Source organism: Plectropomus leopardus, chromosome 1 (assembly GCF_026936395.1).
Source record: "Plectropomus leopardus strain MGB_pleo_1.0 chromosome 1, ASM2693639v1, whole genome shotgun sequence".
In the NCBI taxonomy this organism is placed as follows: domain Eukaryota; kingdom Metazoa; phylum Chordata; class Actinopteri; order Perciformes; family Serranidae; genus Plectropomus; species Plectropomus leopardus.
Genome location: NC_142176.1, coordinates 42,524,609 through 42,539,643, shown reverse-complemented (window position 1 = coordinate 42,539,643; position 15,035 = coordinate 42,524,609). Strand labels below are relative to the sequence as shown.

At 45.1% G+C, this 15,035-nt stretch overlaps 1 protein-coding gene across 1 annotated transcript in view; it reads left to right on the top strand.

Annotated features, from left to right (window-relative positions):
* The window catches only part of adamtsl5 (ADAMTS like 5), a 62,130-nt gene that overhangs the window by 14,453 nt on the left and 32,642 nt on the right, over positions 1-15,035 (top strand). Inside the window, exon 2 of the mRNA XM_042485124.2 lies at positions 5,574-5,649. Coding sequence (XP_042341058.1) covers positions 5,574-5,649 — 76 coding nt within the window. The remainder of the gene's footprint in view (positions 1-5,573; positions 5,650-15,035) is intronic.

Below are 15,035 nucleotides of genomic sequence, written 5' to 3'. Positions count from 1 at the left end.
TGGCAGACGGGAGTTTGGGCAGTGGCACGAAGTGAGCCATCTTACTGAACCGATCTACCACTGTCAGGATTGTGGTGTTGCCTCCTGACAGTGGCAGACCGGTTACAAAGTCCAAGGAGATGTGGGACCAGGGGCGATGAGGTACTGGTAGTGGCTGAAGATATCCGGCAGGAGCCCCCCGTGGAGTCTTGTTTTGGCTGCAGACCGGGCAGGCGTTGACAAAGCCAGCGATGTCTTCGTCCATGGTGGCCCACCAAAACCGCCGTTGCACCACCTCCTTGGTCCGGGCGATTCCTGGATGACAGGAGAGACGGGAACTGTGAGCCCACTGTAGGACCTCGGATCTTAGTCCTTGAGGAACGAAGAGCCGGTTCGGAGGGCATGAGCTGGGGCCCGGCTGATCCTCCACCGCTGCCTTAACCCGTTCCTCAATCTCCCAGGTAAGGGCGGCCAGGAGACGAGAGGCAGGAACTATACTGTCCTGGTTGGAGGAGTCCTCCTCCCCAACCAGAAACTGACGGGACAGAGCGTCAGGTTTGATGTTGCGGGAACCAGGTCGGTACGACAGGGTGAATGTGAATCTTGCAAAAAACAGGGCCCACCGGGCTTGACGGGAGTTGAGTCTCTTGGCTGAGCGGATGTACTCAAGGTTTTTATGATCTGTCCAGACGAGGAAGGGGGTTTTGGTTCCTTCTAACCAGTGCCTCCATTCCTCCAACGCCAATTTAACCGCCAACAGTTCGCGGTTGCCAATATCATAGTTTCTCTCTGCTGGAGATAGGCGTCGAGAGAAGAAGGCACAGGGATGAAGTTTCTGGTCCTCAGCGGAGCGTTGAGAGAGGACAGCCCCCACCCCAACATCGGAGGCATCCACCTCCACCACGAATTGTCTTTCAGGGTCCGGGATCAGGAGGATGGGAGCCGAACTGAAGCGTCGTTTGAGGAGCTGGAACGCCTCCTCAGCTGCCGGGGACCAACGGAAGGGGATCTTACAGGAGGTGAGAGCCGTGAGAGGTGCCGCCACCGCACTGTAACCCCGGATGAATCGCCTGTAGAAATTAGCGAAGCCCAGGAAGCGTTGCAGCTGCTTGCGGGAGTCAGGAACAGGCCATGAGGTAACCGCTGAAACTTTGGCAGGGTCCATCTCCATATGATTATGGCCGATGACGTAGCCCAGGAAGGATACAGATGAGGCATGGAACTCGCATTTCTCTGCCTTGACGAAGAGAGAGTTCTTTAGCAGGCGTTGCAGGACAGTCTGGACGTGGTGTACGTGCTCTTGCTTCGAGCGGGAGAAGATCAATATATCATCCAGATACACGAACACGTATTTGTTAAGCAAGTCTCTGAGCACGTCATTGATGAGGGCCTGGAACACGGCTGGGGCATTGGTTAGCCCGAAAGGCATCACCAAGTATTCGTAGTGTCCTGTAGGCATGTTGAAAGCCGTCTTCCATTCATCCCCCTCCCGGATCCGAACCAGGTGGTAGGCGTTGCGAAGATCCAGTTTAGTATAGATGGTGGACCCTTGGAGCAGTTCAAAGGCTGAAGCCATGAGAGGCAGGGGGTAGCGGTTCTTAATGGTGATGTCATTAAGACCCCGATAATCAATGCAGGGCCTCAGGGAACCATCCTTTTTACCAACGAAGAAAAACCCCGCGCCGGCGGGAGACGAGGAGGGACGAATGATGCCGGATGCCAAGGCGTCCTTAATGTACATGTCCATCGCCTCCCTCTCAGGTGCCGACAGGGAGTAAAGGCGCCCCTTAGGTGGAACAGAGCCGGGAAGGAGGTCAATGGCGCAGTCGTAGGGCCGATGCGGAGGCAGTGACGTGGCCCTCGTCTTGTTGAACACCTCCCGGAAGTCATGATATTCAGGAGGTACCTTGGAGAGATCTGGTGTAGAGCAGGAACTGGCAGGTGACAAGGGCGTGACAGTCTGTTGGAGGCAGATCTGGTGACAGGAGGGACTCCGTGGACCAGTCAATGTGGGGATTATGACGGCGCAGCCAGGGATAACCAAGGATCAGGGGGAGGTTAGGAGATCTCAACACAAAAAAGCTGATGGTCTCGAGGTGCGTACCCGACAGGAGCATGGAGATGGGCGTGGTCTGGTGCGTGACTCTTCCCAGGAGGTGACCGTCTAATGCGCTGGCCGGAATGGGACAGGGCAGAGGATCCAGCTCGATCTCCAGCTGCCGGGCGAGTTCCTCATCGATGAGATTAACATCGGCTCCAGAGTCTATAAAGGTGGCGAGGGTGTGGGACCCCTCTGCCAACAGAAGCTGGACATGAAACAGCGGTCTTTGATTGGGGACAGAGTTCAGTGATTGGCTCAGCAGGATGCCCCCGTCTACCGCTGAGCCCTCCCTTTTGCTGGACACCGTGATACAAAATGGCCGGCCTGGCCACAATAGAGGCAAAGATTACCTCGACGCCGTCTCTCTCGTTCCTCGGGGGGCAGACCAGTGCGACCCACCTGCATTGGCTCCGCTCCCGGGGTGGCATCGGAATGAGGACCAGGAGTAGCAGGCGGCCCATTCCGACGGACGGAGGTCCGAAGATCAGTTCCCTCCAACCGTTGCTCTCTCCTTCTGGCCTGAATTCGTCTGTCCAATCTTGTAGTCAGTTCAATGAGCCCATCCAAAGAACTGGGGAGGTCGAACGAGACCAACTCGTCTTTAATGTACGGGGCCAGCCCATTGAGGAAGGCGTCACACTGAGCTGCCATGTTCCAATCGCTCAGCCGGGCCCGGGTTCTGAAGTCTATGGCGAAGTCGGCTACCGTCCGGTTCCCCTGTCTTTGGCTCAGGAGACCCCCAGTGGCGTCAGGTCCTGCTGGAACGGGTCCGAAAACCTTTAGTAGCTCCTCCGCGAAGGTATGGAAGGAGGCGCAAGCAGGCGTGCCTCTCTCCCACTCCGCTGTCCCCCACAAACGTGCCCTGCCGGTGAGGTGGTTTATGGTGAAGGCGACTCTGGCTCCCTCTGTGGCGAAGGTTTGGGGCTGCAGGGCAAACAGGATTGAACAGTTCGTCAAAAATGGATTACAGCCCTCAGGATCCCCGGCGTATCGTTCCGGAACCCCCACCCGAGGTTCGGATACCGGACCAGGCGTTGGCATCTGTGGTGGAGCAGGTGAGGCGGGGGCCGGTGGCGGCGAAGCGTGCTGGGTCAGTGAGGAAGCCATCTGCTGCACTTGGGTGGCTAACAGAGTTAGCGCTTGTTCCAGCGCCGAAGCCGATTGGCGAGCTTCAGCTGCGTTGGAGGTGAGCTGAGCTTCATGCTGCTGTAGCATCCCCTCAACGCGGGCAAGACGGGAATGGAGAGCGGCGTTATCTGCTGGGTCCATGTTTGGCCAGATTGTACTGTAACGGGTGCTGTGTGGACCCAGATGCAGTACACCGGTAAACTGGAGTAGTTGGTAATGATGTTTATTAATCCCAGCACAAATCAAACACGCAGCAAGGAGAAGCAGTTCAGCACAAAGTTCGTTCTTCGGGTCGGAACCCCAAACAAAGTCTATGGAGGGCGAACGAAGCGAAGAGACGAAGCTTACTGCACTCGGCGTGGGTGAGGAGGAAACCCCGTAGTCCGACGGCTTGACAGCACGTGTGGAGGTACTGTCGAGGAGATGGCGGAAGAATGGTCGGGGACAGGCGGAGGTTTCGAAGCCAGAGGAGCAGTCTGAGAATGCAGCGGTACCAGTGGGGATTAAACAGCAGAATCGTCGGAGCCAGGCGGAGAAGTCTTTACCAGCGGAGCAGATCAGGAACGCTGAATCAGAACACGTGGTCTGGGACAGAAGGCAGGTAGGTTTTCCGGGGATCAGGCGAAGAGAGCAGGTCGAGGACAGGCAGGATCGTCTTTGGAAGATCAGGCAGGATAACGCTGGAAAGTCTGGCATAACGCTGAAGAACAATCTGGCGATGAGTGTGTGTGTGGAGGAGGCTTATATCCTGGGTTGATTACTGATGAGCTGCAGCTGTGAGGTGAGAGAGCAGAGCAGGCAGAGTAGGTGGGTGTGGCCAGCAGGTAGAGTGAGCAGAGGGAGAGTGAGTGGAAAAATACTGGAGGGAGGAGAAGGCAGGGATCGTGACATTAATATCTTTTAATTCTATATTTAGAATATTTTCTGTGCTTTACCTTGCTGTCAGACAGCCCTTACTGACAGGGATTTAAAGCTATTCTATCAAAACACCAGACTCTACTGAGAAAAATATTCATTTTACTCCACTGAACAGCGGAGCTGCTGCTTTACTGCTGCCTCCATCAGCTGTTATGGAAGGTAAAGGGCAGACAATACACCCACACTTAACCTGATACTGATTTTTTTTAGGTGGTTAAAATATGTTTTGCTGCAGCCCTGTCTCATATGTTTTGCTGCAGCCCTGTCTCACTTATCTTCCATGCACTGTACTGTAAAAACATAAGTAAACGTTAAAACGGTTGTTGACTTTTTACAAATGTTTAGTGTTTTTCTTAATTTTTAGCATTAACACGTTTAGAAGTCACACCCCTAGCTGGTACTTGAATGAGGCTCCAGTTGCATATTTCTGTCCAAAGTCCGACACAATTAACGTACTGAAGAACTGAGTTTGTCCCTGTCATGCTGCTTGATGTTACCATGGTTAAAGCTTTCCTGTGTATCATGATTACACTTGTGGCACATATATCTGTCCAAACCCGGCCTGACCCGCTTAGTCCTGTTAGGCTCTGTCAGACTTAGGTTGTATCAATACTCTAACAGAAAACTGTACAAGGCAAAATGAACTTGCTGGCGTTCATCATGGTGAAAACACAAAAACAGAATGTGATAAGACTATCTTCCAAGCCAACTCCAAGGTCTCTCTCAAGCTTTTTTAGTCTAATAAAAAAGAAATAAACTCACAGAATGCCATGCTTATTTCAGTAGATGTCTCTGCAATATGGACGTCTTTGACGTAATGCTAGTTCATATTTTAACATTTTAAACTAAAATTCTGGCCATAACTGACACATTGCAACTTTAAGGTCCACTCATCACATCATTGTGTTTGTTTAAATTTCCACGTAGTAAACATGTATGCTAAGTTTGATGTGGTGCAGCTGGCTGTTTATTCTAATAGAACTCTGACTCTGATTATTAGTGGAATTCAGATGAAAAAAGCAGTAGGTTTTACAGGTTTTCTAGCATCTTTTTTTGTAAGGGTCAGCAGTTGGTCCCTTCCTCTCAGGCTGTGTAGGAGTTAATAAGGCACTGTTGGGGTGGGTGAGGGGCCTGGGCAGGGCAGGGGGAATTAATGATACTTGCTGGATGGGGGGGCATTCCTGACCTTGGCTTCTGCCCACAGGGGTTCCCAGTGTGCAGCAGCTTATTTGTGGATATTATCAATGACCTAAAGACTTGTGCTGTTGGAAGGGTCAGTGGTGTCTGTCTTTTCTGTTTTCCGTCCTTCTCCTGCTTAAACACCTCGGCTGTAACAACTCCCACATCTTCCCCTCTGTGTTTGTGCATCCTGTGTGAATGCTTTATGAAATAGTGAGGGTGATGTTCCCCACTGACTGATGGTGTTTGTTTCTCACTCCGTCTGCAGGAAGCTGACTCTGTGCCAGGCCCTGACCTTTGTCCTGCTGTTGGTCGCTCCCATCGGCGTGTCTTCCCTGCAGAGTGTAAGTGTGCTCCGCCATCGTCAACACAAGTCACTGCACAGTCTCGACAGAAGTGCCTCCGCTCACTTTCAACACCTCTTACTGTAATGACCTTGGATTTACTGGCCACAGCTCCTTCTAAGGACTTAACCCTACACAGTGGACACTTGTTAATCAGCCATCCACAACTAGACGCTGCTGGAATGAGTTTCCATTAGAATGAACCAAACTGCTGCAACTAATGATAACTTTCACTATTGATTAAGCTGTTGAATATTTTTTTCAGTAGGTCAGTGAGGAGTCCTTTAGGGAACATGGGGGAGACAAAAAATAGAGTGGGTTAAGTGAGTCATAAAAGTTTTGCGAGAGGATGCAAATATCTTTACCTTCTCCCATCTACCCCCCCATATCCCCCTTGAGCCTCTATAGTTTGGTCTTTAAAATGAAGAGAAGTGTAAAATAAGTATGTCATATTTCATACTTACTTTCATACTGTCATACCTTGCTTAAATTTCCCCAGGGTATACTGTAAAGGACAGTGCCACAAAATGTAAAGAAAAGTAATATGGTGGTGCGTTCTGTGCACTAATTACAATAAATTTAATAGAGAGAGGAGCCCTTGTAATGAAGAACAAATCTCTGGGATTGTTAACACCTTGGTACACCATAATACCGTGATGCTGCCCAAGCCATATATATGTGTGTGTGTGTGTGTGTGTGTGTGTGTGTGTGTGTGTGTGTGTATAACAGTGATGCACGATAAGGATTATTTCAACCGATAATTTCCAGATTCTCTTGGCCGATAATTTCTTTTTGCTTGCTTTTCATTGCCTGAGGGTATGAAAGACTGAGATGACTACTACAGATGAATTTAATTTGTGCATTTTCATCAAAAAAACAACATTTCAGACAAAAATCTGGGAAAATCACATTTTTGTAAAAGAAGAGCAAAATCAATTCATTTTTATATATATTTTTTGTTGTTATTTTTCCTCTTATTTTCTTATGTCAACTTGAATTGTACAAAAATAATGCCGAAAATATTCTGTTTGAGTTTATTGTGGAGCTACAGAGTGGAACATTCCCCAAAATGTGAGGAAGCACAGCAGCTACAGAGCAGTCCCTAACCAGCTTTGCTGTGATATGCATATGTGTATATTTACATGTTGTTCTGCTTGTTCTGAGTTGGAAGGAATCAAACATTATATATCAGTTTATTCTTTCAACATAACCAAGCTGGATAATCACTACACCTGAACTCAAACTGTGTGCAGCGTGTCCTCTCATCGTGTCACCGTCACACACACGGAGCAGGAGAGAGGGGAGAGACGGCGGCTGCTTACAGGGGTGTTCAGCGGTTATTGTGAGCAGCGAGCATGGTAATAAATGACAGAATATTTCCTATTGTTCCTTGTTGATCTAAATAAGTCACTAAGTGTTTCCCCTGGTGCTTTTTTTAAAACAACGCCGCTGAGAAGGGTCCAAAAAACCGCCAAATAGCGATAAAGTCAGCACATTAGTAGTCCTCTCCTGCCATCACCCTGGGACCTTAGATCTTCTTGTTCGTTTGTTTTTGGACGTGGAAATGTTGTTTTATTGCACAACATCCGTAACAGTGTCTCCTACACTACAGTGAAAACACTGATTGACGGAAAGTCTCGTCAATGGCGGGGAAAGCCTTAAACAAAAGAAAAACAAACAATGGGGGAAACCCTGCTGCTGACTGTGATGACATGTTTTGGACTGATCTAGCAGGCGCAGCAGTTTGACACGCAGCATAATGCAGTGTGTGTAGTACTGGTGGAGTGAAACCATGAGCAAAATATTGAGAAGCTGGAACCTGGGAATCTGTTGGATTTTTTACTTGAAATATTACAAAACATTTCAAATAATCAGTGTTTAGAATAGTTGCTAATTATGAAGTAATTTTTCTGTGGACAGATATTCACTTACTATCGATTAATTGTTTAATGTTTGCTCGTTTGCAAATATAACAGATTCATCAGATTTGTCTGGTTCCTTCCCAGTCTTCTGTAAATGAATAATTTAATTCTCTTCATTAAAAAATTAATAACCCAGCCATGAAAACAGTCTGACCATTATAAATAAAAATATTTTTTATTAAACCAATAAGTTCAAACAGCAAACTTGGTGCCCTCTCTCAAGTCTCTTTTGGACTTCTCGCTGTCTCAGATCCTCCCACAGACTTATCAATAAAAGTATTCTAAAAAAAAATATATATAGATATAAACAAATATACATGAATCAATAGAATATTACCCAACAACCAACTTGGGTGTGCTTCATGCTGTGAGCAGTATTTAAGCTAAATTACAGTGAGTGATCAGGTGACACTAACTTGTTCTCCCAACTCGTCTGTGCTCTGCTCACGTTCTGCTGCCAAGCGAGGGACAAGAACTCAACAAAAATCAGAGAGAAAGAATCCAAAACAATGAGCTAAAAGAGTTTAGAACTCCTAGAGCTGCAGAGGTGAATATTTTCCAATTGAAGTGAAATGGAGCCTTTGACACTGTCTTTATTGATTATTGTTGACCTTTTATAACACTCTTTATAAGTGTAGAGTTCAGTTATACACAAGTCAGCCATCATGTCATTCTTGTTGTGTAGATTCACAAGCCAATGGCTGGTTGACAGTGTTTCACATTCACCACACTGAATTTATACACAGGGCCTTGTAGTCCCAGCCTGTGAGGGCCCAAGGCCATTCCCAACAGCCTCCCCACTTTTTCCTGCTTCATGTCCTCTTGTCCTTACAAGTTAAATGTTGTGATTAAGCTAATTAGTGCAAAGAGCTGCTCTCAGGTTCCAGAGAGAAAAATCTTATTTAGATAACAAACCAACCGCGGGCCTCTGAGCAGTGTCAGATGTAAGCAGGTCGCTGAGGTCTGGGAGCGTGCTGATTGGATTGTTTTCTGATGGCATTTTGTCTTGAAAATGTCCCTACAAATCGCCATCCTCTTGGTATCTCCTCGCTCTGATTGTTGCTGCACTACCTTTTTTCTTCCGACTGCAGCGTCTGTCTGTCATCACTGTTTGTCTTGGTGTCAGGCAGGCATCCCCCAGCCCTCACCAAGGCTGGCTTGAATAACCATAGACAAACATATGAAAACAATGAGAAAATTACTTGGAGTTTGATGTTCAGTTCCAGATTTATATGATTCAATATCCAACCTACTGGTATTCTCTACTGGCCTCACCTCATTTTACTGTTCTGCTGTCACCCACTAAAATGATATCCAGTTTGTCGTCTACCACCTCCCTGAAACCATGTGACTGCAGATGTAAAAATGTCTCTGTCTTCACCACTTGTTGCCCTCATGGTGTCTGTCAACGTCAGACTGCCTCTGCAGACGGGGGACTGGTCTGCTGACAGACAAGTGGGAAAAGGCAACATTACTCTCAAGAAATGTGTCCACCTGCATGCTGGATCTTCGAGTTTTTGGATCTTTGCTTTCAGCTTCAAGTCCTTTGTCTCTCTTGTTGTATGTAGTTTGCCTGTAAAATACAAAAGCACTTTTTCTGTTCACGTGAGTGGGGAGCTGTAAAAGTCAAAGGTCACTTTCATTAATCTAGAATGTCAGCCCACCCCATCCCCAACTGTTATCAACACTAATTTGACCGGTGGTAACACTAATGAGGGCAACCTCAGGTGACCCTGCCATGGAAAATGATGGAGAGTCATAACACAGGTTGCTCTTAGCTGTGTGTGTGTGTGTGTGTGTGTGTGTGTGTGTGTGTGTGTGTATGTGCACAGTTCTCCTCTGTGAGTGACAATGTCAAAGTGCCTCGGTTAGTCTCAGGTGTTTTTCCTTTCACTGTATCCACATAACACTGTATAAATGTCAGAGCTGCAGAAAAAAAAAACAACTCATAAAAAGAAAATGACCATCAAATCACATTTTACACCAAAAATAAGCCACTGCAGGTGAGTAGGGTAACAGTTTAAACTAACAGATCACCATTAATTATCCCCAGTCAATTATTTACATCAGGACTATTATTTATTTTTTTGGATTACAACTTTTCAAAAATTTTAACTGATATGTAAATGATGCTTTATGTAATTAAATATGCACTTTTTGCACACATTTGCACACAATAGAAATCTGAACTAAAATAAACACAACTGGTGCTTATTTCTTTCCACTGGTCTGATTCATTAGATACCGCTGCTTGGTCAGTGATTCCACGTCAGACACAGAAGAAAATAAAAGCCATCCTTTTTAGTGACGGTATGTGGTGCTGCTAGGTGGCGTCAGTTCCAAACAACATAACTTTAGGGGCTGGAGAGTCCACACTGGGTGGGAGGGAGGTTTGATGGATGGGTCCCAACAACTATCAGACTTTAAACCAGGAGGCCAGTATTCTCTTCTGGAGCTAAATCATGATGGGGTTTTTTCTTTCAAAACCTAACCACCCACTTCTGTTGCCTAAACCTAACTACATAACTACATAAAGAATTTTATTTTCAAAAAACACAATGCATTTGACAGGCATAAATTGACATGCCGTCCCAGGATATCAACAACCAGCCAGGATTACTAACACATCATATGTAGCTGGGAGATCAGAGCGTGTTGGTTATGGAAGCAAAATAACCCTGATTTCAAATTTTCAAGGTTTTTTACCAGTAGGGTCTCTCTTGATGAACCTGAAAACTTTTCTCTGATGTACTCCAGTTCTGAAGATGTGTGTTTTTCTTTTTAATATTTTACAGAGTACATGAATAGTAAGAGAATTGGAGACATTAAAGATGTTATAAATTATTATTATAAATTATAAAACAATGACTTGTTTGAGCTCTTTAATTTGTAAATGTAATCCATCAAGCGCAGAGCATGACAGACATCAGCACACCACAATGCGACTGTTTTACATTTGGAGACTTGATTATACGGTGGCGAATCCTGCTGCACACATTTGCGTATTAATGAGCAAAGTAACGGGCAATGAGAACAAGAGCTTAAAGATGTCTTTCACATGTTTTTACAGTATTCATGTCTGGCCATGTCTGCATCGTTATTTCTCGTCTTGCACAGCAGATACTCCAGATGACTTCAGCACTTCCTGATAGACAGGCAGCCAAACTGTGTGTGTGTGTGTGTTTGTGTGTGTCAGTGTATATGAAGCGTTAAAAGGTGTGTGTGTGTGTGTGTGTGTGTGAGCCAGCTCCCGTATGAGAAACTGGTGGGAATGCTGCCAGTTTCAGTCCTCCTCCAGGGCAAAACCTCTGGAATGTGTTTGAGGAGCGCCACTGAGATTTCTCTAATCACTTTTATTGTTTGGCTCTGATGGTCCTGATCCAGCAGGCTCACAAGGTTTTTGTTATTTTTTTATATACCATCGACTCATTCAGTTTATCTGCCTGTTGGATTCATGGCTATAAATAATGTGGAGTTTGGCGTTACACAATGCCCCACCATTATGCTGTAGTCTCTCTGATACACACACGCACACACACACACACACACACACACATGCACACACACACACACTCACACAGGGATTTTGAGCTGCATACAGTTGCCACCTGACAGCTCTGAACATGCAGCGCAGCCTGCACTGCAGAGTGATGGTGCACAGCGATCACAGCAGAGCGCAGGGAGTCATGTTGTCTCTGACTGACTGCAGGACTCCACAGTGTCTGCAGCAACACAATACAAACAGAACCGCTCAGTGTGATGTCTAAAAATATTGACAAGCCTTAAAGGGGACCTGTTATGCTTTTTGGGTTTTTCTCTTTTTTTATTGTTTTGGGTAGCATTTTTATGCTTGTAAAAGGTCTCCTGATTAATAAAGCCCAAAGTCCTTCCAAAGGGAGCTCTCTCTGCTCCTACGTTGCCTGAAACAGCTTGTTTGAGTTTCAGTGTTTACTTCTGTAACTCTGTGATATGACATATGTGTGATATGACAATATAACAAACTGAATAGAATGTGGAACATAAGCTCAGACAGAAGCTGTGTCCCAATTCAGGGTCTGCATCCTTCAGAGGCTGCATTCGAAGGCCGATTACATCACAGCGATTACGTCCTCTGTTTGGAGGACACATCGCTACTATCCTTCACAGCCTTCCATTTCCCAAGATTTCTTGCGCGACGGCTATTCTCAAAACTCCTTTGTTTTACACATTTAAATGTAAGTATTGGGTTTTTACTCATTTGAAAATTAAACGGCAGATATGTTTAACACTGAGGGACCTTAAAACCTAATAATTTCTTTTATAATACGTAACGTTCGTAATGCTAACATGTAGCCACCTAGCATGCTAGCTATGTGAACCTAGAGCCAGCTCAGCGCTGAAGCCCTGCTGTGCTGCCCGAAGCAGAGGAGAGCTCCGCCCGCTGAGCGAGGCTCTGCTGCCTGTTTAGCTTGACGCCAGGAGCTCTCAGCCTTTGGATGTAAAGCCTTAAAAGCTTCACTTTCAAATGTCAGACGTCCAGAGTTTGACTTAAATGTTCTTGTGACTGTGGAGATGTTATTTATGCTTCATAATATTAAGTATTTGAATAGATCAAGGTTAAAGTTTTGAGTCCTGCTTTATTTAAACTGTGCAACTGTTAAGTCTAGTTAACAGATTGATAAAATTAACAGATTGGTAAAATGATAAAATAGTAATAATAAGAACAATAAAAATAATATTATTTTTGCGGCATAAGAACTTTTCTGTCTGTCATGCTTTACATTTCATCTTGCTTTAGGGAGCAAGGAGCAAACTGAAAGCTTCATAAAGCTGCGTAGTGAGAACAACCATCTGTTCACCGGGGCCAAAAACACCGCCAATGTCGGATAGAGGTAAGGCAATAATAAATAGCCCTTTTGTATTATATACATATTGAATGTTAAAGTTACTTAAATTAACCCAAATCCTTCACAAAGCCCAAACTAAAATGATAATCTAAAGAACAAATGGCATCATGTAAATGTTTAATTGAGAGATTTTGTGTCTGTCCTGATGTCACCTTTATATGAATAATCTCTGCGTCCCTGTTATTATGATCACGTGTTTGCCTTTTCTCTTTCTTCTGTCTGTGTTTAGAACAATCCTGGAAAAAATGGGCCTGGAGGGGAAAGTTGAGCCCCAACAGGCAAAAAAATGGGATAATCTGAAAAAAAACAAAGTATGTACAGGTTTGGATGATGATTTCAAAACTAAATTACATTCGTTTTACGCATTCCAGTTAATAAATTCTCTGTAATGCTGTAAAGCCCTCCGAGGGTAATAATAATGGCCTTTTTAAATAAAATTGACTTGCTGAAAATTGCTGCTGTTGACATGATTGATTTCCTTTGCCTCAGGATTGCAAAGATCCAGGGACAGGCGAGGGGGTCAGCGGGAAGCCCACCGCAGCAACTTGGCCCTGGTTTGTCCTCATGGACGAGGTGTTAGGACAGAGGCCTTCCATGGCTCCCCCTGTCCTATGGCCTCCATCCCTGAGGACACACCAGGGCCAAGTGACCAGGAGGAGGAGGATGATGATGATGAGGAGGAGAGCCAGCCAGGGCCAGTGAGGAGGAGAAAGAGAGGGAGAGAGGATGAGCTCCTTAATTTGATTAGGGAGGATATGAGGCTGCAGAGGGAGGCAGAGGAGAGGAGAGCACAGGAGAGCAGAGAGAGGATGGAGAGGCTCTTCTCTCTGCTCAAGAGAATGGTGGACAGACAGTAATTTTTTAAAAACTTTTTTTGTTTGTTCATATTATTTATGAGTTTTATATTTTTGATTTAAATTATTTTTGTAGAGTTTATTGTTCATTATCGCTTGATCAAAGTAAGTGGTTTTCTTATGATTAGTATCAGGTTATCAATCACTTCATTAATTTGGAATATATTAATTAATAGAAATAAAGTGAAACAAAAATACAGCAAAATACATTGTAGAAATTAATGTGCTGCACATTAACTAAACAATGTCGGACATCAATGTACATTTGAATATTATAACCTGACATCTCAGCACTTTATTCAACAAATAAACAAATAAAAACCCAGATACAAGACATCACAATAGTTTATATGATTAGCGTTAATGTCACTTCTTGGTAATAAATGGTGCTGGCGCTGACAGAGGTGCTTCTCCTCTTCCTCCAGCAAAATATAAATTAAAAAAAATAAAACTACGAATTCAGGCTCCATCATTTCTTTCTTTCCTTTGTTTGACTTCTTTTTCCCTTTCTCTTCTCTCTCTCCCGCGTGTGTGAGCCTTGACAGCAGAACTCCTTTGTGACGTAGGGTAAGGGCGGGAACATCTGGTGACGCAACCAGGAAATCCTCCGAAGGCTAGACCGTCGAGTTTAACAACCCTTGATGCGGCCTTCGGAGGTGCCTCCGAAGGAATTGCTTCTGTAGACCGCGTAGGTTGTGTCCTCCGATGGATGTAGACCCTTAATTGGGACACAACTAGACTGTTTCAGACCAAGATCCAGGAAGTGCACCAGGCTCTGATGCAAATTTAACATAGTGGCCAAAAGTAGAATTACACTCTCTGGGTTGGACACTTGATGCATACTGGCTGAGACTCTTCCACACTGACTTAGATCAGGAAAGAGACGCCTGTAAGTCAGTAAACAACGTTTTGTGAGCGAAAAAAAAAACAAAAAAACATGAAACGTCTTCTATCTCTATCTAGATTTAAACTATCAAGTTTGACAACATTTGGAAAGTCTAAAATAGCTGCAAGATTACATTGTTTAGACCACCATTCAAGCTAGCAAGGCGCTAATCCGGAAGTCGGTCACTCTGCCAGTAGAAGTTATCCACTCGGGCACACACGGCCGTGCCCAGCTGTCGTGAAACTCTCGAGTACATGTGCTCTATGGGCTAGTAGATCCGTGTATTTTACACAATTCTGCAACTGGAAAAAGAGCTTTTTCTGCCTCATGCACCAATAAAATGAACGAGGCCCAGCCCCAGTGGCTGTATCCAGACTTTCTATAATACATCCATGTTTCAGACACAGAGGCCAGTATGATGTGTTTTTTGAAAATTAAAGTAAAATACAAATATGATCCTGAAAATGAGCATAATGGCACATTGTACAGTAGCCTCAGGCACCAGTGTGTGAAGGTGTGTGTGAATGGGTGAATGTAACAATGTAGTGTGCTTTGAGTGGTCATTAAGACTAGAAAAGCGCTATACTTTACAAGTACAGTCCATTTACCATTTGTAGAGCCAGGAGGAGTATTTCCTCTTTGACAGCCAAGTAGGATCAAAGCCTGTCATCCTGTGGTGGGTCTTGTGCTGCTTGTCAGGGGATAGTGTCAGCAGGAAAGCTGGTACTTTGACTTGCAGCAGGGCTAACATTTGCATCCTCGCCACTGATGTTAGATTCATGGTGTGTGCATCTAAAATTGCAGATATTTTCACCTATATTAGACGGTTGGCGTTGAC